This window comes from Neoarius graeffei, chromosome 10 (assembly GCF_027579695.1).
Source record: "Neoarius graeffei isolate fNeoGra1 chromosome 10, fNeoGra1.pri, whole genome shotgun sequence".
Classification (NCBI taxonomy): domain Eukaryota; kingdom Metazoa; phylum Chordata; class Actinopteri; order Siluriformes; family Ariidae; genus Neoarius; species Neoarius graeffei.
The window spans coordinates 53761830-53788158 of record NC_083578.1 but is presented as its reverse complement, the minus strand read 5'-3'; the positions used below and the strand labels follow the sequence as shown (position 1 = coordinate 53788158).

General features: G+C 39.9%; 1 protein-coding gene across 2 annotated transcripts in view; it reads left to right on the top strand.

Moving 5' to 3' along the window:
- dmxl1 (Dmx-like 1) overlaps positions 1 to 26329 on the top strand; it is a 71706-nt gene that overhangs the window by 541 nt on the left and 44836 nt on the right. The window contains exons 2-9 of one of the 2 annotated variants that reach the window (XM_060931886.1): positions 4377 to 4577; positions 7943 to 8065; positions 19672 to 19746; positions 19852 to 19930; positions 20060 to 20183; positions 20306 to 20372; positions 20461 to 20639; positions 23862 to 24060. In XM_060931886.1, coding sequence (XP_060787869.1) covers positions 4491 to 4577; positions 7943 to 8065; positions 19672 to 19746; positions 19852 to 19930; positions 20060 to 20183; positions 20306 to 20372; positions 20461 to 20639; positions 23862 to 24060 — 933 coding nt within the window. In that variant the 5' untranslated portion in view covers positions 4377 to 4490. The remainder of the gene's footprint in view (positions 1 to 4376; positions 4578 to 7942; positions 8066 to 19671; positions 19747 to 19851; positions 19931 to 20059; positions 20184 to 20305; positions 20373 to 20460; positions 20640 to 23861; positions 24061 to 26329) is intronic. The other variant, XM_060931887.1, reaches the window with a different exon arrangement.

The window sequence follows — 26329 nt, the reverse complement described above, 5'->3', positions numbered from 1 at the left end:
TACAGGGAAAATTGCTTTAGCAGTTATATGTTAGCTAGCCGGTCAGATAGTTAACGCTACATGTCTAATCTGAATGATACGTAGACACTGACAGCTAGCTTCCTTTAGCGCACTAGCCTGCTAGTTAGTACAACAGTTAATTAATTGGCTGAGAAATTGACAGTTGTATAAAGTTAGCTAACAGGTAACCATAACAAGGAGAGTTTATTAGTGGCATTGCTTAATTCTGTAACCTTGCACTGAGCATATAATTTGCAAAGCAGAATAGATGATTTAGCCGCTATGCTACACTAGTTAACCTCCACGTATTGGTCACGTCATCACGTGAGGCAGCGCGCGGAACTTCCCTTGTGGATAGTGAGGGGATAAGTTGAGTGATAAATGTCTTCCTTCTCCTTATACATGTAGGATAGGAAGTTAGAACATCTGGTCGGAACTTGTGCGTTTCTCTGGAGCCACTCAGGACTTTAAACATAGGTGTTTTGTCTGGAGCTAGTCTGCTAACTCTGGCTCACTGTATATCAAGTCAAGTCAACTTTATTGTCAAATATGCTATACATGCTCGACATACAGCACAGATGATATTTCAGTCCTCTCTGACCCACGGTGCAAACAGGCAATGCAATAAATAAAAAGAATAATTGAAAAAAAAAACAATATAAACACTATAAACACTCTAGATAGGAACTAGACAGACTAAACACTCAAACAGTATAAACACTAGATAAGAACAAGACATAGACCAAACATTCAGACAATATAAACACTCTAGATATGAACTAGACGTAGACTAAACACTCATATACATACATATGAGTGATTCCACGCTTATGGGTACTGAAATGGGGACATGAACTTATTTTTAAAAATTCACCTAAAACCATTTCTTTTTTTTACCATCAGGTCACAAAACATGTAATCTTTAATGAATGATATGTTAAAAGATAACTTTAATTTTCTGAGATGTAATAAAAACATATTTATATGCCAAAGTCAGAACGTAACAGAAGTGTTGTGGACATATATATTCTCAATTTTAACAATGTAGAATTACTTTTTGAAACATAGGAAGGTGATCTCATCTCATTATCTCTAGCCGCTTTATCCTTCTACAGGGTTGCAGGCAAGCTGGAGCCTATCCCAGCTGACTACGGGCGAAAGGCGGGGTACACCCTGGACAAGTCGCCAGGTCATCACAGGGCTGACACATAGACACAGACAACCATTCACACTCACATTCACACCTACGGTCAATTTAGAGTCACCAGTTAACCTAACCTGCATGTCTTTGGACTGTGGGGGAAACCGGAGCACCCGGAGGAAACCCACGCGGACACGGGGAGAACATGCAAACTCCACACAGAAAGGCCCTCGCCGGCCACGGGGCTCGAACCCGGACCTTCTTGCTGTGAGGCGACAGCGCTAACCACTACACCACCGTGCCACCCATAGGAAGGTGATGTTTTAGCAAATATAATTAATAAACATGTGTAGTAGAATAAACATACACATTCTTTCAATAAGATTAACATGGTGTATAGCTAGATTGTAATTAATTTGTAACAGACGCGAGATGGACAATCGTAACAGAAGTAATGTAACAGACATCATTTTGGAACTCATAGGCTTGACTTTGGCATATAAATGTTTTTATTACATCTCAGAAAATTAAAGTTATCTTTTAACATATCATTCATTAAAGATTACATGTTTTGTGACCTGATGGTAAAAAAAGAAATGGTTTTAGGTGAATAAGTTCATGTCCCCATTTCAGTACCCATAAGCGTGGAATCACTCATATATAATGTGTAATATATACACACAAATTGGTTCAAATAACCAAACAGTCAAGGGCACTTGAGGTATAGCAGGTAAACATGAAATAAGCAGTATAAACAAACTAGCAGCTGTTAAGATGAGGTAGTGCGGAATAGTGCAAATGAGTTTATATTGCAGAAGTGTTGAAAGAAAATCTCGTGAAACATTTTTATATTGAAATATTTGTGATTTTGATTAGTGATTTTATTTTTTTTTTGGGTCCTAATTTGTCTTGTTGCTGCTGTATTTTTGTTATTCGCTTGAGAAGTTAATGGTTGTGTGCCAGGATGATGTCACAGGGGGCATAGGGACAACCATCAGGTTTCATTGTTGGCTCCTAAAAGTAAAGGAGCGAGAGCTTCTTTTCTGCCTCCGTTTTAATAAAATATGTTGGATAGTTAGAGATCTGAGTTGACAAGCATGGTATTACAACCCTGATTCCAAAAAAGTTGGGACAAAGTACAAGTTGTAAATAAAAACGATATGCAATGATGTGGGAGTTTCAAAATTCCATATTTTATTCAGAATAGAACATAGATGACATATCAAATGTTTAAACTGAGAAAATGTATCATTTAAAGAGAAAAATTAGGTGATTTTTAAATTTCATGACAACAACACATCTCAAAAAAGTTGGGACAAGGCCATGTTTACCACTGTGAGACATTCCCTTTTCTCTTTACAACAGTCTGTAAACGTCTGGGGACTGAGGAGACAAGTTGCTCAAGTTTAGGGATAGGAATGTTAACCCACTCTTGTCTAATGTAGGATTCTAGTTGCTCAACTGTCTTAGGTCTTTTTTGTCGTATCTTCCGTTTTATGATGCGCCAAATGTTTTCTATGGGTGAAAGATCTGGACTGCAGGCTGGCCAGTTCAGTACCCGGACCCTTCTTCTACGCAGCCATGATGCTGTAATTGATGCAGTATGTGGTTTGGCATTGTCATGTTGGAAAATGCAAGGTCTTCCCTGAAAGAGACGTCGTCTGGATGGGAGCATATGTTGCTCTAGAACCTGGATATACCTTTCAGCATTGATGGTGTCTTTCCAGATGTGTAAGCTGCCCATGCCACATGCACTAATGCAACTCCATACCATCAGAGATGCAGGCTTCTGAACTGAGCGCTGATAACTTGGGTCGTCCTTCTCCTCTTTAGTCCAAATGACACGGCGTCCCTGATTTCCATAAAGAACTTCAAATTTTGATTCGTCTGACCACAGAACAGTTTTCCACTTTGCCACAGTCCATTTTAAATGAGCCTTGGCCCAGAGAAGACGTCTGCGCTTCTGGATCATGTTTAAATATGGCTTCTTCTTTGAACTATAGAGTTTTAGCTGGCAATGGCGGATGGCACGGTGAATTGTGTTCACAGATAATGTTCTCTGGAAATATTCCTGAGCCTATTTTGTGATTTCCAATACAGAAGCATGCCTGTATATGATGCAGTGCCGTCTAAGGGCCCGAAGATCACGGGCACCCAGTATGGTTTTCTGGCCTTGACCCTTATGCACAGAGATTCTTCCAGATTCTCTGAATCTTTTGATGATGTTATGCACTGTAAATGATGATATGTTCAAACTCTTTGCAATTTTACACTGTCGAACTCCTTTCTGATATTGCTCCACTATTTGTCGGCGCAGAATTAGGGGGATTGGTGATCCTCTTCCCATCTTTACTTCTGAGAGCCGCTGCCACTCCAAGATGCTCTTTTTCTACCCAGTCATGTTAATGACCTATTGCCAATTGACCTAATGAGTTGCAATTTGGTCCTCCAGCTGTTCCTTTTTTGTACCTTTAACTTTTCCAGCCTCTTATTGCCCCTGTCCCAACTTTTTTGAGATGTGTTGCTGTCATGAAATTTCAAATGAGCCAATATTTGGCATGAAATTTCAAAATGTCTCACTTTCGACATTTGATATGTTGTCTATGTTTTATTGTGAATACAATATCAGTTTTTGAGATTTGTAAGCTATTGCATTCCGTTTTTATTTACAATTTGTACTTTGTCCCAACTTTTTTGTAATCGGGGTTGTAGAATGAAAGTTGAAGTTTGGAACCTGATATGTTTGAGTTAAAATTTAAAGATGAGGAGGTGAGTGAGGTAAAGGACTATTGTGCTGCTGTATCACTCTTTCAGTAAAAATGAAACAAGGGCTAAAACCTTACTGGCACCACTATCGGTAGGTAGGCGCACGTCATTGCTGATGAGGAAGGATACTGTTCATCAAAATGTTGATGAAAGTTTACACTGAAAGTCAAGTAAGATTTCATTATAAAATATATATTGGATGCCAGTGAAGATTACATTTTAATTCTGAAGATTAATATGGAAGTAATTTAGGACAGGCAGTTGAGTTTCGAGCATTTCCAAAGGTTAAGGTGGCTTCTGAGTTTCACTAATGGTGATAGTAGTGCATTTATTTCATGTGTTTATAATCAAGTTATTAGTCAGTGCTGAGACATGTTTTACCATGATAACATATTAAAAAAAATTAGCAAGGTTGTTTGTCAGTTTGTCTCCCCTGGTTATTTATTGATCATTGCATTTTATCTTTTAGGGGAATATTAGTGACCAGGATGTGAACATTACTATGTTCATGACATTACATGGGTTTCTATAGAAGATCAAATATTCTGAGGATGGAAATTGAAATTTAGGTGCACCAAGGACAATGAATCTACACCAAGTACTCACTGGGGCCGTCAACCCTGGAGACCATTGTTTTTCTGTCGGAAGCATAAACAGCGTGCCGTTCACGGTAAGGAAGCCATACGTCTTGCACAAATGCACCCATGAGTCCAGAAAAAGTGTACATGATTTCTGTACATGAACACGGTGTAAGTGTATATGATCAATTTGTGCTGCTTTCATTTGCTGACAAGGATGGAAATTTGTGTCTGATCTTTCCACCATGACATATTACACACAGTCATCATCTGAAGGGCAGTTGTTTGTTGAACAGATATATTTATTCAACAAACAACTGCCCTTCAGAAGGTGTGTAATGTGTCATGGTAGAAAGATATAAAGTGTTCTCTATGAACTCCCCAAATGGTAAAGAAAATATATAATGAGTCAAAAACTGATTATCAAGAGAGTAAAATTCTTTAAATTTATTCCTGAAGCCTCAGTCAATATAATAAAACTAAATGTAATTTTGTACATTTTATTACTCATCTTTTTATAATTTTGTGTCTCTTATTTTCAACTTCACACTTTTTTTTTCTGCTCTCTATTTTACTCACAGATTTCTTTTATGATAATAGGGAGGTGTGTCCAAACTTGTCCAGAAATTTTATTACTTAAAGTGCTAGTCTTATGAAAATGACACAACCTCTGGAAATTATACCTTACAAAACTAGACCTGTTAAATAGTTTACTGTCTAAATTGTATTTTAATACAAGACCGGGAACATGTTCTATTTAGCTGGTAAAGTTTGGCTCTTTGAGTCTGCCATTACACGAATGTGTTCCTGGTAAGTTCGTCGTCGGCTGTCCATCGCTAGCGATGATGACTGCTTCATTAGGGTGCGCAGAAACGCAGATGGGCCGTGAGGCACACACTAGACTTATTCTCTTTCCTAATGAAGCGCCTTGCACAATAAGGTGAGACAAACTATGTCGTGCCCCCATTGTGTTGTCTCTCTGGCCCTCCAGACCTGATGGCAAGTGGTGCACAAATGTGCCACAGACCTAACGGGTATGGAAGTTGCCCTGCAGTGACAACTGACTTGCTGAGTGATGCCATCCATTGGCCATTTGAGTGGCTCTTCCGCATGCCATCAGGTGGTGTGCCATTGACTCTGTTGGGTTCATCTGCCACATTGCACCGCAAAGTGCCCTGCTGCCAGTGCCTTATTGGTGATGTACTATTTAACCCATAGCTGGAACCCAGGCAGGTGCTGCCACTCCGGGTCAGAGCAGACCTGGGAGCAGTAGTGATTAAGGGGTAACTCCACTTTCCCCAATACTCAAGTCCTCCCGGACCTGAGACTCACCACCGGTTGCAGTTTAAAGTCATACCCAGGACTAAGAATGACAGTATAATGCATTACGGATAGAAATGGAGAATAGCAGAGGAGAGTAGGATAACTTGGGAGAGAATAGAATATGACAACTTGGTATATATTCAGATAGAACATGGAGAATAGAGTGCATGTGCACAGAACAGAAGAGAGCATGACCAAAAAAAAAGTATATTAAGAGAACAGAAAGGAATATAAGAGAACAGAAGGGAATATAATTGAATAGAAAGCATTTGACAATGCTACACATTCTTTTTAGTTTGTAGAAAAGGACAGTCAGTCATGACAGTACAACAGAATAGACTAAAAGAAAGAAGGGAATATGACAGAATAGAAAGCATCATGAAGACACAGAACAGGACAAAACACTCCACATAGCCACAGAATAGGCAGCTACGGTATGACAATACAATAGAATACATCATGAGAAAAAAGAAGGGAATATATCAAAATAGAACAGAATGTATTATGATAGAATAGAAAGGAACTGATAGGAATAGAATAGAAAGCATTATGGTGGTATAGAACAGGATACTACGACAAATGGTATACATATTCAGTATAGACTAGGATAGACAGTTAGGATAAGATAATGGAATATACCGTATTATTAGAGAAAACAAGGGAATTTGACAAAGTAGAATGGAATACATTATGATAGAATAGAAAGCATATTTTATTTTTTAAACACACAAAGAGAGAGAATCCAGGGCTTGGGCAGAGGATTTCTCACGGGTATGATGTACATTGCCGTTCCAAGAAGCGATCCAGACTTCACCATCTTCAAGTGCTGCTTGGACATGTCTTCAGTGATGAACCTGGAGTTATAGAGTGTTTCGGGTCTTTAGTTAACAGAACCCTCGCCCAGGTGACTCAGGCAGGGAGTGATCTGTGTCAACTTGTAAGCACAGTCCATGTATTTTCAATAGGGTTGAAGCCAGGACTCGTTTTAAGCTTAATGTTAGCCTGCTTTATCCTCCACAACCAGCTCTGATGCGTGTTTGGGTTCATTGTCCTGTTGTAAGTCCCAAGTCGTGTTCAAGTTTCTGATGGTTTATGCTGAAGAATTCTGAGGTAGCCCTCCTTCATTATTCCATCCACTTTGTGCAATGAACCAGTTCCACTGGCAGCAAAACAGCCCCAGAGCATGATGATCCTACCACCACCAGCTGGTACAGTGTTCCTCTGTACATGGTGGTCATTGTGGCCAAACAACTCAGTCTTTGTCTCATCTGACCATACAGCTATCCTCCAGAAGGCTTTTTTCTTTGTCCATGTGGTCAGCTTCAAACTTTAAGCTTGAAGGTGTCAGTTTTGGAGCAGGGGGTTATTTCTTGGATAGCAGCATCTTAGTCCATGGTGATCTGAACTGTAGACAGTGATCCATCAGCTTCCAGTTCATGGCAGGGCTGTGCCATGGTGGTTCCCAGGTTGTTCCTGACCATCCAAACCAATTTCCTTTCAGCTGAGGGTGACCGTTTGGGTTTTCTTGAAGCAAAGTGGCTTGGCAAGGTGGCTACACCTCATAATAACTTGCATACAATTGTTTGAACTGATTTTGGAATTTGCAGTTGTTTAGAAATGGCTCCAAGAGACATTCCGGAGTTGTGTATATCTGCAATCCTCTTTCTCAGATCTGCACTGAGCTCCTTGGACTTTTCCCATTTTACTGGGTGTCGGTCAATCCAATGAGTGCTGTATACAAACCCTTTTTATGAAGGCACAGAAAAGCTGCCAGCTGTAGTCAATCATGATCACTAACAGGAAGTTAAGAGACTTCGGACTTGGCAAGATGAGACATTTTGGAAGTTTCAGCACCTCTGAATTAATAATCTAAGTGAGCGTATGTAAAATTTTGACCCTGTGTTGATTTCAAAAAACCCAAAGAAAATTGAAACTTGTGCAACAAATTCTATTTTTTTTAAATTAAAGATGTATGCTGTACGATCATTCTGCCACAGAAAAAGATCAGTTCAAAGACATTACTGAAAGCCCAAATATTGCCATGACATTCATATCCAAGATGGCATTCATGTCACTGTATGTAAATGTCTGATTACAACTGTACATATTCATGTTCTCTTGGCTTGTATGATAGGCCTATGCTTCTGGATGTGACATTGTAATCTTGGGAAGTGACTTTGAGAGGCTTCAGATCATCCCAGGTGCCAAGCATGGAAACATCCAGGTTGGGTGTATGGACTGCTCTCAACAAGGACAGGTAAAAGTTGTGTATTTTCCTGTCTCATCTTCTCTTCTAGTTCAATATTTGCAGAGGGGAACCATCAGAGCCTTCTAGGCATTCAGAGAAGACCCAAACATATCAGCATTTCAAATGTTATGCTTAATTGCTTTCATTCTTTCATAATTTCATTTGTAATTATTCTCTTCTGATTTAAATTTGGCCTCAGTTTTGGTTAAATTTGCTTCAGAAATGAAAGGATTACTGTCCTGAAAACATGAAAATGGAGTTATCCAATTATTATTTTTTTGTCTCTCTAGACTGAGGAGTTTAGAGCTGCCTCACTCATTGGTTAGGACTTCATTGCCAGGACAGAAGGCCATGGCAGTGTATGTTTACAGTATGTAGGAAGTGACAGATGAGTTAACCAAACAGATTTTGATTTACAGTGGGAGGGGCCAAAAATTTATTGCCCTAGGCCTTCTTGAAGGCAAATGCTAGTTTAACTGTGAGTTGGCGCCATCAGCACAGCAGTGAAGTCACCTTCCAGCCGGTGTAATAGCATTCATCAGTAGTGTTAGCGAGTACTAATAAAGCGATCAAGCTGGTCCTATCAAGCGCAAGTAGCACAGGCTAACAACCGAGAAACTAAGATTTCTGTCTCCAGGCTGTTCTTCCACGCACGCTCGCCACAGTATTTTTCACTCAGACTTAAGTATTCATTTCCCTATGTAATTTACTTACTTTTAAAATCAACATCGACAACTACACACAACGGAGCCACCGGGTAGCCTGGCGCTAATCCCTTGCAAAATCCTTTGCCTATTGCTTTTTTGGTGTGTCTGGCTAAGTTTTGGCTGAGCTGAAGTCCCAGCTCTAATAGTAACAGTTCGCCGCTGAATATTTGAGATTAGAAGCCACAAATGCCAAGAATTATTTTTTTAAGCATATTTTTTTCTGAAAAGAAAAATAATAGTGCAGACCATAACTTCTTGAAGCTTTTGACTCAGATTTACCTAAGGTTGGTTTTACGTGATGATTTTTGGCCCAATTTTTCTGTTGCAGACAAATATTGCACAGTATAAAAATTGTCATAAGTTGAATTTGCAGGTTTATTGTAAGAGGATCATCATATAATCTGACATGGACAGTGTTATCTCTCAGAACTCATTGAATTTTCACATGAGCACAGGCTTCTGCCAAGATTTTATTGGGATAATCTTGTGCAGTGTGACAAGTAATAATCTTAAAATATCACCATAATCACACATTATAAAACAGGCTTAATATATGATGAATTATCCCAAGGGCAGTTGATCTCCTTTTAATCACAGTTGAAGCAAACCAACTGAAATGGAGCTTCTGTCAATAGCTATAACTGTTTTAATGTGGAATTCAGTTCCTACAAAGTTAACTGTTTTATAAATCAAACAGTTCATAGCAGCATTAGTTGTGATTTGACTGCAGATGATCATGTCTGAACACACATTCTGCCATCAAAACAGGAAATGTACATTGTCTAAAAACCGACAGTGGTTGTAAATTTTTGTGCAAATCTTTTGTCATAGCAAATTTATTATATTCCCATATTGCAAACATTTATTGAAATATTGTGGGAAGTTTTATGGCTCTGGTCACACTATTGGTCCCACTCCAAAAAAATGTCATGTCTAAAGCCTGGCGCACACGGACGACTTCTTGTCGCAAGTGTATTGCAATTTTTGGACACAAGTTTCCCCTCTCAGGTAGTTGCGTCTGCGCGTTATCTGCAATTTGGGGAGGGGGATGCAAATCATGTGGAAATCACGTGACTACTTTGTGGACGGGGATTGGCTTAGCCTTTGGAGGTGATCGCTGCATTATTGCAAAGACACACACGCGATATCTCTGCAACAGGTCAGCGACTGGCAATTTTTTAATTTTTTGTCACAGAATATCAAGCATGTTTGATACCTGCGATCTGTTACAAGCAACAAAAAATCACCGTCACAAATATCCACACACGAAGCAATTTTTTGCTTGCGTCAAAAAGTTGCACGACCAAGCGACGGAAAATTGCCCGTGTGCGCCAGGCTTAAGCTCTTATTAGATCATGTTAGATATTGATCACCAAAAGTACAATATGTCCCTAATGGTGTTCATATACAGTGGTGCTTGAAAGTTTGTGAACCCTTTAGAATTTTCTATATTTCTGCATAAATATGACCTAAAACATCAGATTTTCACACAAGTCCTAAAAGTAGATAAAGAGAACCCTGTTAAACAAATGAGACAAAAATATTATACTTGGTCATTTATTTATTGAGGGAAAATGATCTAATATTACATATCTGTGAGTGGCAGAAGTATGTGAACCTCTAGGATTAGCAGTTAATTTGAAGGTGAAATTAGAGTCCGGTGTTTTCAATCGATGGGATGACAATCAGGTATGAGTGGGCACCCTGTTTTATTTAAAGAAGAGGGATCTATCAAAGTCTGATCTTCACAACACGTGTTTGTGGAAGTGTATCATGGCACGAAGAAAGGAGATTTCTGAAGACCTCCAGAAAAAGCGTTGCTGATGCTCATCAGGCTGGAAAAGGTTACAAAACCATCTCTAAAGCGTTTGGACTCCACCAATCCACAGTCAGACAGATTGTGTACAAATGGGGGAAATTCAAGACCATTGTTACCCTCCCCAGGAGTGGTCGACCAACAAAGATCACTCCAAGAGCAAGATGTGTAATAGTTGGCGAAGTCACAAAGGACCCCAGGGTAACTTCTAAGCAACTGAAGGCCTCTGTCACATTGGCTAATGTTCATGAGTCCACCATCAGGAGAACACTGAACAACAATGGTGTGCATGGCAGGGTTGCAAGGAGAAAGCCACTACTTTCCAAAAAGAACATTGCTGCTCGTCTGCAGTTTGCTAAAGATCACGTGGACAAACCAGAAGGCTACTGGAAAAAATGTTTTGTGGATGGATGAGACCAAAATAGAACTTTTTGGTTTAAATGAGAAGCGTTATGTTTGGAGAAAGGAAAACACTGCATTCCAGCATAAGGACCTTATCCCATCTGTGAAACATGCTGGTGGTAGTATCGTGGTTTGGGCCTGTTTTTTGCTGCATCTGGGCCAGGACGGCTTGTCATCATTGATGGAATGATGAATTCTGAATTATATCAGTGAATTCTAAAGGAAAATATCAGGACCTCTGTCTATGAACTGAATCTCAAGAGAAGGTGGGTCATGCAGCAAGACAATGACCCTAAGCACACAAGTCGTTCTACCAAAGAATGGTTAAAGAAGAATAACGTTAATGTTTTGGAATGGCCAAGTCAAAGTCCTGACCTTAATCCAATCAAAATGTATGGAGGAATGGGCTAAAATTCCTCCAAGCTGGTGTGTAGGACTGATCAACAGTTACCGGAAAAGTTTAGTTTGTTATTGCTGCACAAGGGGGTCACACCAGATACTGTAAGCAAAGGTTCACATACTTTTGCCCCTCACAGATATGTAATATTGGATCATTTTCCTCAATAAATAAATGACCAAGTATGTTATTTTTGTCTCATTTGTTTAACTGGGTTCTCTTTATCTACTTTTAGGACTTGTGTGAAAATCTGATGTTTTAGGTCATATTTATGTAGAAATATAGAAAATTCTAAAGGGTTCACAAACTTTCAAGCACCACTGTATGACTAGCTTAATTAGGATTTTTTTTTTTCTCCCTTTCCCTGATCTAGTTCCGGGTAACCACAGTCACCTCCCTTTGGCCATCTGCTGTGTTGCATGCAGATACCGGGCCAGATAGGAACTGTTCATGCCTGTTTGGCATAGCCTCTAAATTTCTTGTTGGCTGGTCTGCTAACAGTTGATAGTTTAAATGTGTAGTAAGATCCAAGCTGCATGTTAAATGTCAGTCTCACCAGATGCAATGCAAACCCATGGTTCTGTGTGACATTTTCCGTAAAGAACTTTTATTTCTAGTAGGCTGCTGTGTTCCAGCAGGTACAGTAAGAACTGGAGTCATTCAAAATGCTCTTTGAGAAGGCGGAGTCTAACATATATAGGTGTAATACACAGACTTCTGAAAAACTGAGAATTTTAAGATGTGCCATTTGGCCAAAGTTCATTCGATTATTTTCCATAAACATTTGTGTAACATCGGGAATTTCAATTGCCTTTGTAACCTGTGTTCCAATTCTGCTGAAATTTTCAAGATTTGCCACAAAGAAAGTGTGTTTACCTCGTTTGGATCATTGTGAAGCCTAGGTAAAGTGAATTTTAGAAACGTTCAGTTTACGCCACCTTCTTATTTGAAGCAGAAGAGCCTTCTTGTTGCTTCATTCAGATGCCTGGATAATGTGCACTAGGTCCCATTTAAGCTCTCACTCCCTGTGATTTGTTAACTTCAGGGTATTAGGAAATCAAAAAGTATAGTACTGGGTACATACAAGGATGTTTCAGTTTTACTCCTTGTGCAACATAACTGGGACCAATAGCATGACCAGGGCCTTGTATGTACAGTAGGTTGAAGTTACAACTTTGGATGGAATTACTGATAGACTGATGATAGCTTGATGTACCTTTTTAATGTTCAGAGTAGACATAAGCCAAATATTTCACTGTTTTAGTAATGAGTGACTCATTCTAGCATGATATGCTAAGAAGTATCATGTGTATGTACTTACAGTTGTGGTCAGACGGTTACATACACTCATCATGGATATGAATATCATGGCAAACAGTTGTTTTTCTGGGGCAGAATGATTGTGCAATATGTATCTTTTAATAAAAAACAAAACAATCAAACAAGAATTTGGTGCACAAGTTCTAATTTATTCTGGGTTTTCTGAAATCGATCTCTCTCTATGGCCATCCTCATGTTTGAGGGTCGGTGATCCTAGGAGACGCGCACACACTCCTCCAACCCTGCCTGTCCCGTGCTAAGGCAGAGCACATGGCACTGGTCCAGCCCGTCCAATCTTGAATGTCATCCATCCATCTTTTAGGCCAACCTCTTGATCTAGTCCCTTCTACTTGGCCCTCCAGGATAGTGCATGTTAGATCTCCAGCTCTTATGTGGCCAAAATAGGCTAGTTTATGTTTAACAATAACAGACAGGAGTTTTCTTTGGGTGTTCAGCTCCTGCAGAATGGACTTATTAGTTCTATGTTCAACCCAGCTAACCCATAAAATCCTGCGGTATCTGAACAACTCGAATGCCTCGATGCACTTCATATCCTCTTTCCTGAAGGTCCAACTTTTAGCACCATAGGTTGCAATGGGCCAAACGAGGGTTTCAAGAAGTTTGACCTTCAGGGATTTATTGAGGGCACTGTCTTTCCAGAGTTTGGCTAAAGCTTTGATGGTTGTTCTAGCTATACCAAGCCAATGATGGGTTTCCTTACTGCAGTTAGCGTCCTGGTAGATATACGACCCAAGGCACTTGAGCGAGCTGACTTGCTCAAGTAGCACACCATTGCAATAGATGTTGATCGCATCTACCTCTCGAGTCACTGCTATGGTCTTTGTTTTGGTGGTGTTGATCTCGAGGGAATATTCTCTTGAGACTGTATCAACCTTGTCTACCAGTTGCTGCAGCTGTTCCAGTGATGAAATCAATACATAGTCAAAAATATGCATACAGCATCATAATTATACATACACCCATTTAGCTTATTAATTCGGTGGTGCTGAAAGTCCCAAAATGTCTTCTTACCAAGATATCTTAACTTCCTGTTGGTGATCATTATTGACTACAGCTGGTAGCATCTCTGTGCTAACATAAAGGGTTTGTTTGACAGCACTCACTGGATTGACCAACATACGGGACAATGGAAAAGTCCAAGGAGTTCAGTGCAGAGCTGAGAAAGGATTGTCGATTTACACAAACCAGGAATGTGTCTTGGAGCCATTTCAAAAGCTTCATGTTAGCCTGCTTTATCCATTCTACAACCAAGATTCCAGGATCATCAGTTCAAACAATTGTGGGTGGTAGAAATGGGCAACTGGACTTGCTTGAAGATTCTTGAAAACGTTTCACCTCTCCTCCAAAAGGCTTCCTCAGTTCTGTCTGACTAATAGGGAGTATCAGATATTTATCCTCTCCTGGCTCAGAATCAGAATTCTGATGACCTGCTCATCTAAGGTGTCATTGAGGCATCATGTTGGTGTGGGTCACTGGAGGCTGGGTGTGAATGGCGAGTCATTAGGGTGATCAAAGGATTGCCTGTTAGGGTGATCAATGGCAATCTGACTCTCTCTGTCCTCCTGTGAGTCCCCGAAAACAGCTGGGTCCTGGCGTACACCCAACCGTCTGGGAAGAGTGTCCAAGACCACCTTGTAGATGGTTGACAAATGATGTCTTAGACCCCCACCTTTGTTCAGTGATGGCCGTTCCAGGTTGACAAAAATGGCTTCTTTGACTCCTCGCTCATACCAACGATCCTCTCTGGCTAAAATGCGTACGTCACAATCCCGAAATGAGTGTCCTTCGTTGTTAAGATGAATGTAGACAGCCGAGTCCTGGCCTGAGGAGCTGGCTCTCCTGTGTTGGGCCAAGCGCCTGTATAGCGGTTGTTTCGTCTCCCCAATATACGAATTTGTGCAATTCTCACTGCACTGAATTGCATACACTACGTTGTCCTGTTTGTGTCTGGGTATTCTGTCCTTAGGGTGGACCAGTTTCTGCTTCAGGGTGTTATTGGGTCTGAAATGTCCTGGTCAGTTATGTTCCTTTTTATGCTCTTTAGGAAAGCCCAGTTGGGATAACTGCAATTCTGAAGTGCTTTCTTGATATGGTTCTGCTCCTTCTCTTTTCCCTCTAATGTTGTAGGAATGTTCTGAGCCCTGTGTTGCAAGGTCCTAATGACCCCCAATTTATGTTCCAGTGGGTGGTGAGAGTCGAAAAGTAGGTACTGGTCTGTGTGTGTGGGTTTCCGGTAGACCTCGATACTAAGGCTACATCCACACGACAACGGCAACGAGATGTTATTTAAAAATATATTGCGTCCAAATGGGCAACAATCAGTAAAATATCAGGTCCATATGGCAACGCAACGCTTGCTGAAAACGATGCAGTACACATGCCACACCTCTAGGGGCGCTGTAAGACGGTCCCTTCGGAGACACCAGAACAATAGAAGAAGTAAGGACGCATGCGCATAAACTATTATGCGCGAGACTTCATATTAGCCACAAAGTCAGGAAAATCTGTTTGTAAAATTACATTATAATGACCAAATACAATGAAAAGTATTTTTCCAGTCTCACCTGTGAAAGGTAATCCCATGTGATCTCGTTTGGACGGCAAACCTGTTGGTACAGTTAAACGCAGCTAATCTTTATTCTCCGCTTTGACCTCTCCAAAATGGCAGCGAGGATGACATGATTCTACGCGGAAGGTGGCGTCTTTAATGGTCCGGAATAAATTGAATGATACACGTTGATGGATTAATTTGTTTCTCACCTGTGAAAGGTAATCCCATGTGATCTCGTTTGGACGGTAAACCTGTTGGTACAGTTAAATGCAGCTAATCTTTATTCTCCGCTTTGACCTCTCCAATATGGCGGCGAGGATGACGTATGATTCTACGCGGAAGGCGGCGTCTTTAATGGTCCGGAATAAATTGGATTAATTTGCTCCTCTACGCCCTTTTTGAGGAATGTATTGTCGGACTTAAATCAACATCTGAAGAGGTGAGATCGCTCCTTTTTTCCCCTATTTTTGCTGGCGGGATTGCACCATTACACAATAAATATTCACAGTGAAAATATTTTGTAAGCGCGTTTCATGAACCATAGGATTTGTTGACAACTCGCATCGCATCGCAATGAGAAGATCATTGGCACTACTGGTGTTAAGAATCAGACCATTTCATAAATGAATATTTTGCTGTAGAGCTGCAGTGTTTGTACAATTGCATGTTTTTGCTTCACTATTACTGTCACTATTCTGCTTCTTGCATTACTACTGTGAACTAACACTGAACATAATAATAATAATATCCAAGCTAGTGTTTCACTCTCACTAGTGCTCTGTAAGGCTTTTTCCTGGTGATATTCGTTACACTTCTACCCGGCGTGAAGCACTCACAGTCATGTCGTTGTGACGTCATCGTAAACAAATCCGTTCTACTCATCCAGACGACTTCACAACGGCAATGTTGCCAGATCTTTCCACTCTGGAACCCGTTCTCAAAAAGATTGCGTTTTGGGCACCCAAAACACCGGTGCCGTGTGGACGCCAGGCCTAAACGATAAGCAATTGTATCGGAGTCACCTGAATCCGTTGCCGTGTGGACAGGGCCTAAGGCTTCTGTCTTGTCTAATGTGTACATCACAATCCAAGAAGGCTAGATTATTCCCACTGACATCCTCCTGAGTGAAGTTGATGTTGCTATCCACTGCATTGATGTGTTTCGAGAAAGCTTCCACCTCCTGGATTTTGATTTTAACCCAAGTATCATCCACGTATCTAAACCAATGGCTGGGAGCAACTCCTGCAAAAGTGAGACACTTCCCAGATGGCTGGGTGTACGCCAGGACCCAGCTGTTTTCGGGCACTCGCAGGAGGACAGAGAGAGTCAGATTGCCATTGATCACCCTAATGGGCAATCCTTTGATCACCCTAATGACTCGCCATTCACACCCAGCCTCCAGCGACCCACACCAACATGATGCCTCAATGACACCTTAGATGAGCTGGTCATCAGAATTCTGATTCTGAGCCAGGAGAGGATAAATATCTGATACTCCCTATTAGTCAGACAGAACTGAGGAAGCCTTTTGGAGGAGAGGTGAAATGTTTTCATGAATCTTCAAGCAAGTCCAGTTGCCCATTTCTACCACCCACAGTTTACTATGACCTGGATGATTGAGAATCTTCACAGACAAGTTCAAACAATTGTATGCAAGTACAAGTTTTTGGGAGGTGTAGCCACTTTGCCCAGGCCTGCAAGAAGACCCAAACTGTCACCCACAGCTGAGAGAAAATTGGCTAGGAACAACCCAGGAACCACCAAGGCACGGGCCTGTCATGAACTGGAAGCTGCTGGAACACCAGTGTTACTGTCTACAGTCAAACAAGTTTTACATAGTCATGAACTGAGAGGCTGCCATCCAAGAAAGAAGTCCCTGCTCCAAAATTGACATCTTTAAGCTAGACTAAAGTTTGCAGCTGGCCACATGGACGTAGAAAAAGCCTTCTCAAGGAAAGTTTTAAGGTCAGTTGAGACAAGATTTGAATTGTTTGGACACAGTGATCAGAGTTGCACTGTACCAACTGTTAAACATGGTGGTGGTAGCATCATGTTCTTTGGCTCTTTTGCTGCCAGTGGAAGTGGATGGAATAGTGAAGGAGGAAGACTACCTCAGAATTATTTAGCATACTCTCTCAAGCTATTAGCTAATGGTTGAAACTTGGACACAGTTGGGTGTTGGAACAGAACAATGACCCCAACCACATTGAAGTTGGTTGTGGAATGGATAAAGCTGGCTAACATTTAAGCTTCTGAAATGGCCTTCCCAAACTCCTGCTGTGGACTGTGTTTAAAAGTCAGGTCTGTACCAGGAAACGCACACATCTTCTTGAGCTTTACCAGTTTGGCCAGGAAGAGTGGTCAAATATCCAACCAGAGTTCTACCAGAAGTTTGTTGATGGCCACCAAAAGTATATGGTCAAGGTAAAACTTGCTAAGGGACATTTAACCAAATATTAGGTGTGCTGTATGTATAATTTGGACCCTGTGTTGATTTCAGAAAACCCAAAATAAAACTTGTACTATTAAAGATGCATGTTGTACAATCATTCTGCCACAGATAAAAATCAGTTCAAATAATTGAAAGGCAGTGCCGAGGGCGGCACGGTGGTGAAGTGGTTAGCACTGTCGCCTCACAGCAAGAAGGTTCTGGGTTTGACGGGGGCCTTTCTGTGTGGAGTTTGCATATTCTCCCCGTGTCTGCGTGGGTTTCCTCCGGGTGCTCCGGTTTCCCCCACAGTTCAAAGACGTGGTTAGGTTAACATGAGGCAGCCTTGGGCTGAAGTGCCCTTGAGCAAGGCACCTAACCCCAACTGCTCCCCAGGCATTATTGAGGTATTTCACCCACGTGACCAAGTCATGTGATGCTGCCGTTTTGGACGGCACGGCTCGAATCCGTTTGAATGCGAGGAAGGCGACAAACGAAAAACATAAAAGAAAAAGGTGCGAGATGCAGAAAACACCTTCACTATCCAGCGACGTAGGGCATTTACAGGGCGAGCAGAGGGAGAGGTATTTGCAAAAATTGAGGTTAGCAGGCTTAGAGAACGACGTTTACCTGCTTCCACCAGGATTGTTCACTGACGTACAGAAGTACACGAAGCCCTCGTCTTTACCTGACTTCGGCCCACATGATCTGTATACCTATGTTGTTTAAAAACCCATCGCCATACACAGGTATTGATCTGAAAGCGTATAAGAGTTTGGATACCTCCAAATATTTTGTGTCAGGCTGGGTAACATGCCTACATCAGCGGGTCGTCCCTGGAGCCGGTGGTCGCCATCTTATTACAGCTAAGGTTTGTTCACATTTTCATTTACTTTCGGTCCTCAGGATAAACAAAATGTTCTTAAATGTCCTTGAAATAACTTCTTAGTCTGTTGAGACATGGCCCGTTATAAATTTGCTGTTACCAGACAATGACCAAGAACTATATTATTAGGGTCGGTGTAGTTGTAGTAGTGTATTAGCAACTAGCTGTTCGCACTAGCTAATGTCAACAACATCATAGCTGGTATGTTACTGTAGCAATGTTTACATTCAGTCATTTGGATGACTGTTAAAACCTTTCAGTCTCAAGTTTTTCCTTTACTGGATTTACTAGTTCACTGAGCTAGCGTGCCCGGGCAAGCTGGGAGCTAGCACGCGCTAGCCGCCGGCTTGCCCGAGCGCACGCTAGCCGGCGGCCGCCGCCGGCTTGCCCGAGCGTGCTAGCTCAGTAAACTAGTAAATCCAGTAAAGGAAAAACTTGAGACTGAAAGGTTTTAACAGTCATCCAAATGACTGAACGTAAACATTGCTACAGTAACATACCAGCTACTGTTGTTGACATTAGCTAGCTTGACGTTCAAAGTGGCGGACACCGGGGCGTCACGTGACCCTGTGACGTCAGGTGAAATACCTCAATAGCATGGCTGCCCACTGCTCCGAGTATGTGTGTGTGCACTCATTGCTCACTGTGTGTGTGCGCACATGCATGTGTTCATTGCTTCAGATGGGTTAAATGCAGAGGATAAATTTCACTGTGCTTGAGTGTGCATGTGACAAAGGCTGCTGCTGCTTCTTCTACTGCCATGACATTCATGTACATAATGTGTACTGTATGTACACTTCTTACCACAACTGTAGGCTTGTTTATGGACCTGTTTTGTGACTTTCAAGATAAAATAGTAGAAAATTACAGAGCCAACCAAATAGTCATTGTGGCTAGACGCATAATGTAATTGTATATTAAAACCACCCATTTTCCATCAAGTAACAAAGCTGAATGTCTGTCTGTTATTAGATTTTTTTTCTTTTACCTGTGTACAGGTCCCAGAAACCCAGACTAGGCAAATGTCAATGCTTTGTAAATGTTTGCTGTTATTGAAACCGCAACCATTTCGTGTTGTCATCTACAGATTGCTGCGTCCTATGGAAACATTATTTGCATGTTTGAGCCTGTGCTGAAGAGCCCAAAGGAAAAAATGTCAATGGTGAGCGCATATATGTATAAATTTATTATTTTTTTTTAAAGAAATTCCCAGTTATGTTACTTTTAGTATTGTATAATGGTAATTCCATGTTGTGTATCTTAACAGAAACTGAATTATCACTGGCAAGCAACAGGCCAGTTTGTTTTACAGTCTATAGCACACAACATTGCTTGGAGCCCCACAGGTACATGTGTATCTATATGTGTGTGATATATAATGAAATGTGTATGTATGTGTTAAGTAGATCAGTGTTTGGTCCCAAGACTGTGTCCATTTATGTAACTCTCTGTTACTTGACTGTGTGTGTATGTAGGTACTAGTCTTTTGACTGGGTCAAGTTGCCTACAGTTATGGTCTAATCTGAATTTCTGTGGTGATACTGAAGAGGAGATGGGTAGTGACCCTCTGTCTTCTTGGAGGTGTATATGGCAGTGCAAGTAAGATTTTCTTATGTATCAACACACTTGGAATTTGCATATGGTTGCACTGAGATCTAATTTGCTCTGTGTTTGTAGTCATAGAGCTAATACAGTTCATTTTGTTCCCATTTTTAACATAGGACTGCCTCGCCTGTTCATCTAATTAAGTTTTGTCCAGACGGAGAGTTTTTCGCCACTGCAGGACAGGTTTGTCCGTTTCAGTACTTTGTTAATAACTAGTTTGCTACTTTAAACACAGTATGTCTTGTTGGTACTGAAATGAGTGTGATTTCAGGATGACTGTTTGGTAAAAGTGTGGTACAGCATGAGCAAGTGGCAGTCTGATGCTACAAAGCTGTTCACTCCACCTGAACTCAGCTCTCAAGGGAAGCCGGACTTCTCTTTCATCTATCTAGCTCATCCACGCTCAGTCACTGGCTTCTCCTGGAGGAAAACCAGCAAGTACATGCCCAGGTAAGGCTAACAAAGGTTTCCAATACCTGAAAAGATGATTGTGATGGGCATAATCTGAAAGTTATTTTTGAATTATTTATATTATCCATTGTCAGTGTAATTTTTTTTTTTTTTCCCCAGGAAAGTGATCTAAAAAAATTGCAATTCTTTTAACTTAAATATAAATCCAACCAGTTACTGGAGTCTTTTACAAACCACAAAGAAAAGAATGTACTAGAAGAAACTTGACCAACATGTAAACAATCTGCAAATATTCTTAAATATTTTATTGAAAGGTCCATATTAATAACTCCAGATTAGGAGTCCATATTAATAAAAATTAAAGGTAAAATATAAAAAGGTCCATCTTAATAGCTACAAATTTTGTTGCATATATTTTTTTGTTGTGGAGATTTCAGAGAACCACAGCCACTGTATGTTTTTGCTAAACATGATGCCTAATTACTGCATGACAAATCTAGACTTGTATGAAAGCGCTCATTTTGTAACTGTTTTGATGGAGCTTTATAAATTCTAGCACACTATAAAATACAATGCATAACAATGTAATACTGTAAGGAGAACACAGAAATGACTTTTGAAAACCAGTTACCTAATTTCTAACAGAGTATTATATGGACACGAGTGTTTTACTGGGAAATATGCCACTCCTATTTTTTTCGTGGTCCGGTTTCCATCAAATCGTGCACTCTGATTGGCTCGCGTGCCCAGTTACAGACCCCGGTTATGGACCTTTGGCGACTCGCTCGTTCACAACAACAAACATAGTAGCAATTTTTGGCAACGTTTATTTTTGCATTTCTCAGTATAATAGCATTTAATTTTACAGCATGGATAGCGATAACGACAGTGTTCACAGCGAAAGCGAGTTTTACTACCCTGATGACGAAATAAAAGAAAGCATTTCAGGAGAAAGCCGAAAACCTGTAACTGTTGCTAACGCCGAGCAAAAACATGGCTGAATCCTGAATGACTCAATTTTGTATAAATGGAGGACTACATAGGCGGCAAAATGTAGTGTGTTTTTTTTTTTTTCCCTGCCATGGAAGTGCACTTGTATACAGAGGAGGAAGCCATTTGCATTACAGCCATGAACGAGGATTCAAAATGCCGGCTCGCCTTGGCTTTGTTTTCCCTTTCGGGCGCTCTCATTTTCTGTTAGAATTTGGTAAAGAAAAAAAAAAATTATTTACCAGCTTAATGTCGGTCCGTATTGTGAAATACCATGACCTCGACCTTAAATACTGACTTCAGCCCAGAGACCTTGGTCAGTATTTTCAAGACCTCGGTCACGGTATTTCACGATACGGACCTCCCAGCTGGTAAATAATATACATGTATTTTTCATACAAGCTACATCCAAGACTTGGAGAGCCAAAACCGTGACACAAACCTCTATATGTCACTTGTGAGGAAATTGATTAATTGTTTTGATAAATTTGGGTACTTTTTTTGTGATTTAAAAAAAAAAAAATCACATATTGGCTTGAAGATATGAAGTTTATCTTCTTGTGTTGAAAAATTCCTATTTTTCAGATGAAATACATTGCGGACCTGAGTGACACATTTTAAGTTATTCCACGAAATCGAGTCGTACATGAGCTGATGGCCTAAGAGACGGGTAGTGCCGAGTTGGCTATAAGCCATGTACAATGAGATTGAGTAGAATAACTGTTTTTATTTTATCCAGATTCACTGGATTTTGAGAAACAGCGTTTTTATTTTTTGCAAATTCGATAAAAACTTTATACAAAACGTCCGACAAAATAATTTCCGCTTAGAATGTAAACAAACTGGCAAAATGACGGTAGCCACTTGTGAAAAATGCTATAATAATTCTTACTATCAAATACTTTTATTCTATATTTTATTGCCTTTTAATTTTTGGGGGCTTTGTTTTTGAGTAGTTTTTATTTCGTCCTCGGTTGGTTCAGCAAAACTCTTTGCCATTTTGTTTTTTCGCTACTCAAGGTATATGAGCTGATAGCCTAGTAGTAGAGTAGCCAATCAGAGTGCGCAATTGTTCACATCCAGTGAATGTGGATAGAATAATTTCTGCTATTTCATTGGGATGATGATCCTAGTGTTTTCCCGCTGACTCGACGTGAGTTGTCAGAATGGCGAACTGGTTCAAAATTAAAATTCGTTTGATTAACTTGTGGGTGTTTTGTTGATTTATTTAGTGGATGTGTCCATATAATATAAAGAACATTACATGGTGGCATGAAAATATGAAGTTTGTCTTCTAGTGTTGAAAATATTTTCACTAATTCACTTCGCTCACTCGTGAATATGTTCACCACTCGAAGATAAACTTCATATCTTCAAGTAACTGTAATATCTTTTGTTTTATACTGGTATACAACCCATCAGTAAGCTATACATATGTTTTTTCATGCCATCCTCTTTTAAAAAGATATGCTGAAAATCATGTTGCAGTTTTTTTTCTTTTTTCTATGTAGTCATTTTTCATACTACCTGTTGGGCTATACTCAGAGTTGGGTGACTTAATTTCAAAAGTTTTATCAGTATGTACAACACTCAGCCGATTTTCTGGGTGCTCTGTTCAGATTATGCAAATATCCTGTCATTCATGTCTCTGTGATTGCTGAATTTTCCTTGTGTAGAGGAGTCTGAGATGGAGTTTTTCAATAATGTCCAGACCAATGCCTGTTAACTCGAACACTTGCCCTTAAGATTAAAAAAAAATCTAGGGATAGAAAATGCAGGCTAAAGAAGTGGATTGCAGGGTTTTTTTTGGCTGCCAAATGTGATTTAACAATAAGCAATTTAAGTAAAAATAACAAAAAAGGTGAATATGATGATGAATGAGCTAGAATATTGAAATAACTTAATAGAAATATCTTAGGCTGTAAAGCCAGTATATTAAACATGATGTATTGTGGTGACATCAAACTGTCAGACAGTGGCACTGAACCTAATACTGCTCTTTGCTCAAACTAATATATAAAAGGGCTTAGGGCAGTATTGTGTGGAACTGAGAAATGCCTGGTTTCAGCAAACTTTGCCCTGTGCATGCTGATTCCTGCACAATTGTCTGAATAGCATTTAGGTCTGTAGCAATGTCTGGTCTGAGATCTGAATGTGTGAAATTTTGGTATTGACTCGTCATTGTCCATAACTCAACTCTGAATACGACCCTTAGTGTTTTGTCACACAAGCAAGTCTTTGTCACTTAAACAGTGTCTTCTGTGCTTCCAGAGGTGCCGTGTGTAATGTTTTACTGACCTGCTGTAAAGACAGTGTGTGTCGGCTATGGGCCGAAACACTGCTGCCCAGTGACTGCCTGCTCTCTGGACTAAGACAAAATCACAGCAGCATCAACAATGATACAGTCAAATCCAGTAACATAAAAAAGGCTCATTATAATAACAAAGGCCATAGTCGAAACCTGCCTGAGGTGAGTGACAGTTCCACCATGATGAAATGTACTGAGATGTTTTTTATGAGGAATCCTTTGTAGAGGATTTGATGTATATGGCTGATCTAAACACTTCAAATTATGAAATGGACTTTCAGAAGCATAGTGCAGTTTGTTTCATGCCCTTTCATGTCTCCAGCCTTCTGATTGGCTTTCATTCTACTGTCGCTGAGATCTCACTTTTATGTTAGAATGCAGTGTTGAAAAAAATGTTAGAGGAAAAAAGTGGAAGAAAGGATTTAAAAAATCACAATAAAAGGATGATAGTGGATTATAATGTAAAAAGTAGTGAAATTCATAAAATTCCAAAGTGCAGCCAATTTCTACCTTGAAATGCAAGTGTTCAGCAACGCAAACATGAAATGATATTCACATAAACAATTTCATAATCATGTACTAAATTGTCAGTTTATTAGATACACCCACTGTACCTTATAGCTACATTCATTGGCCATTTTATGAGGTACAACTAGGCATACAGCTATTAACTCTAGTCCACTTTTTTGCTATGCACAATATATCAGTCCTTGTCTAACCTAATCATCAGTGAAAAAAGGGACCATCATAGGACCACTGCTTACCAAATGTTGATTGGATATTGGACAATTCTTATATACATACGTGTGTGTGTGTGTGTGTGTGTATATATTGATTGCTTAAACATCGTCATAAACAGAATAGCGTAGCCTCAAGACAGTAACATAATAATGTTCGGAAAGGATTAGGAAGAAGTAAATAACTTATCAAATCCTAGCCCTCTATACCACTGCTAATCAAACGTCACTATCCGCCGTAATAAACTATATATACAAAAGAAAACATACCAAGACATACCAACATGGTATAATATCGACCAAATCATATATACAGATACTTATGCATATACAGTGAAACCTCATGTTATGACCACTTCAAAATTACGAGCAGTTTTTCACGGTCCCGATTGCTTGCTTATATATTTCATTGGTCGCAGCCTTCAATAATGCGACCACCTCAATATTGCGGATTACAACCATTAATTTCGGTCCCACCCGTCGAAAATCACTGTAATTAAACCTTGAAAATACGGGCGCCCCACGTTGTGTCAAAATGCAGGGCACAAGAGCTTTCATGACATCCGGTTTACGTCGTGCCGCAAAATTTTTTACGTCATGCTGCAAAATTAAGATCGACTTGTACGACAATGAGTAGAAAACGTAATGAGTTGTCTTTGAAAGAAAAAATTGATCTGATTAACGAAAGTGCGGGTAAAAGTCAGCATCAGCTAGCAGAAAAGTTTGGAATTGGCAAAACGCAGGTAATCTATGCAACGAGGTGTGAAGTGAGCTTTAGTAGATCGATTTAAATAGAAGTTCAAGTTGTTAAGTGTCATAAGGCCACACCAATTTAATTAGTTGGTTCTCGGATTTTTTTAGGAAAAATATGAAACGAGCCGGCGAAATAAAAATAAAATTAAAAAATGCTCTGATGGTAAAATTAGCGGTGGAAATAGACCAAACGATACAGGCAAACCAGTAAACAGAATTTCAACATACCTGTCAAAGATTTTACGCTTCTGTTCGCTGAATATCCTAACAATCACAAACACAGGCTTTGTAGGATTCCCCTCCACAGGCATGTTTCTTCCACAAGTCTTTATCTAAAGTGAAAGGGGCGATTTGTTTGGTTTTCGGCATCACGTGACCTTTTCTGTTGGCGGGATTTTGATTTATTTATTTTTTTTTTTCATTTTTCATTTTTTTCAAGCGGCGATTCCAAGAACCAACTAATTAAATTGGTGTGGCCTAATTATCAGAGTATTCAGAAAGAGATTTCAATTTCTTGTTTCAATGACTTATGTAAGTTTGCTGTATGGTTTACATTTAAAAATGGTATGGTTTTTATTATGATTAATTCTATTACAAGTTTATTCAAAGTTTAAATGAAAACTTAGTTATATTGTTTTTTATATGTTGTATTACATGTACATTTGTACTTGCTAGACACACAAACCACACACATGCTATACTTTTGGTTTAAATTTAGCTTGTTGATTTAATCATTTATCAATGAAATACAATAAACTAGTTCATAAATTTATTACATGTAATACAACAGTATTAAGAACATCATGCATGCACGTTGCTATGCAACAGCTCAGCAACTGTCAGTATATCTTGCCAACTCAATATTAAGACCACTTCCACCTGGTCCCAATGGTGGTCTTGCTCTTAATATCGAGGTTTCACTGTATACAGTACACACATAC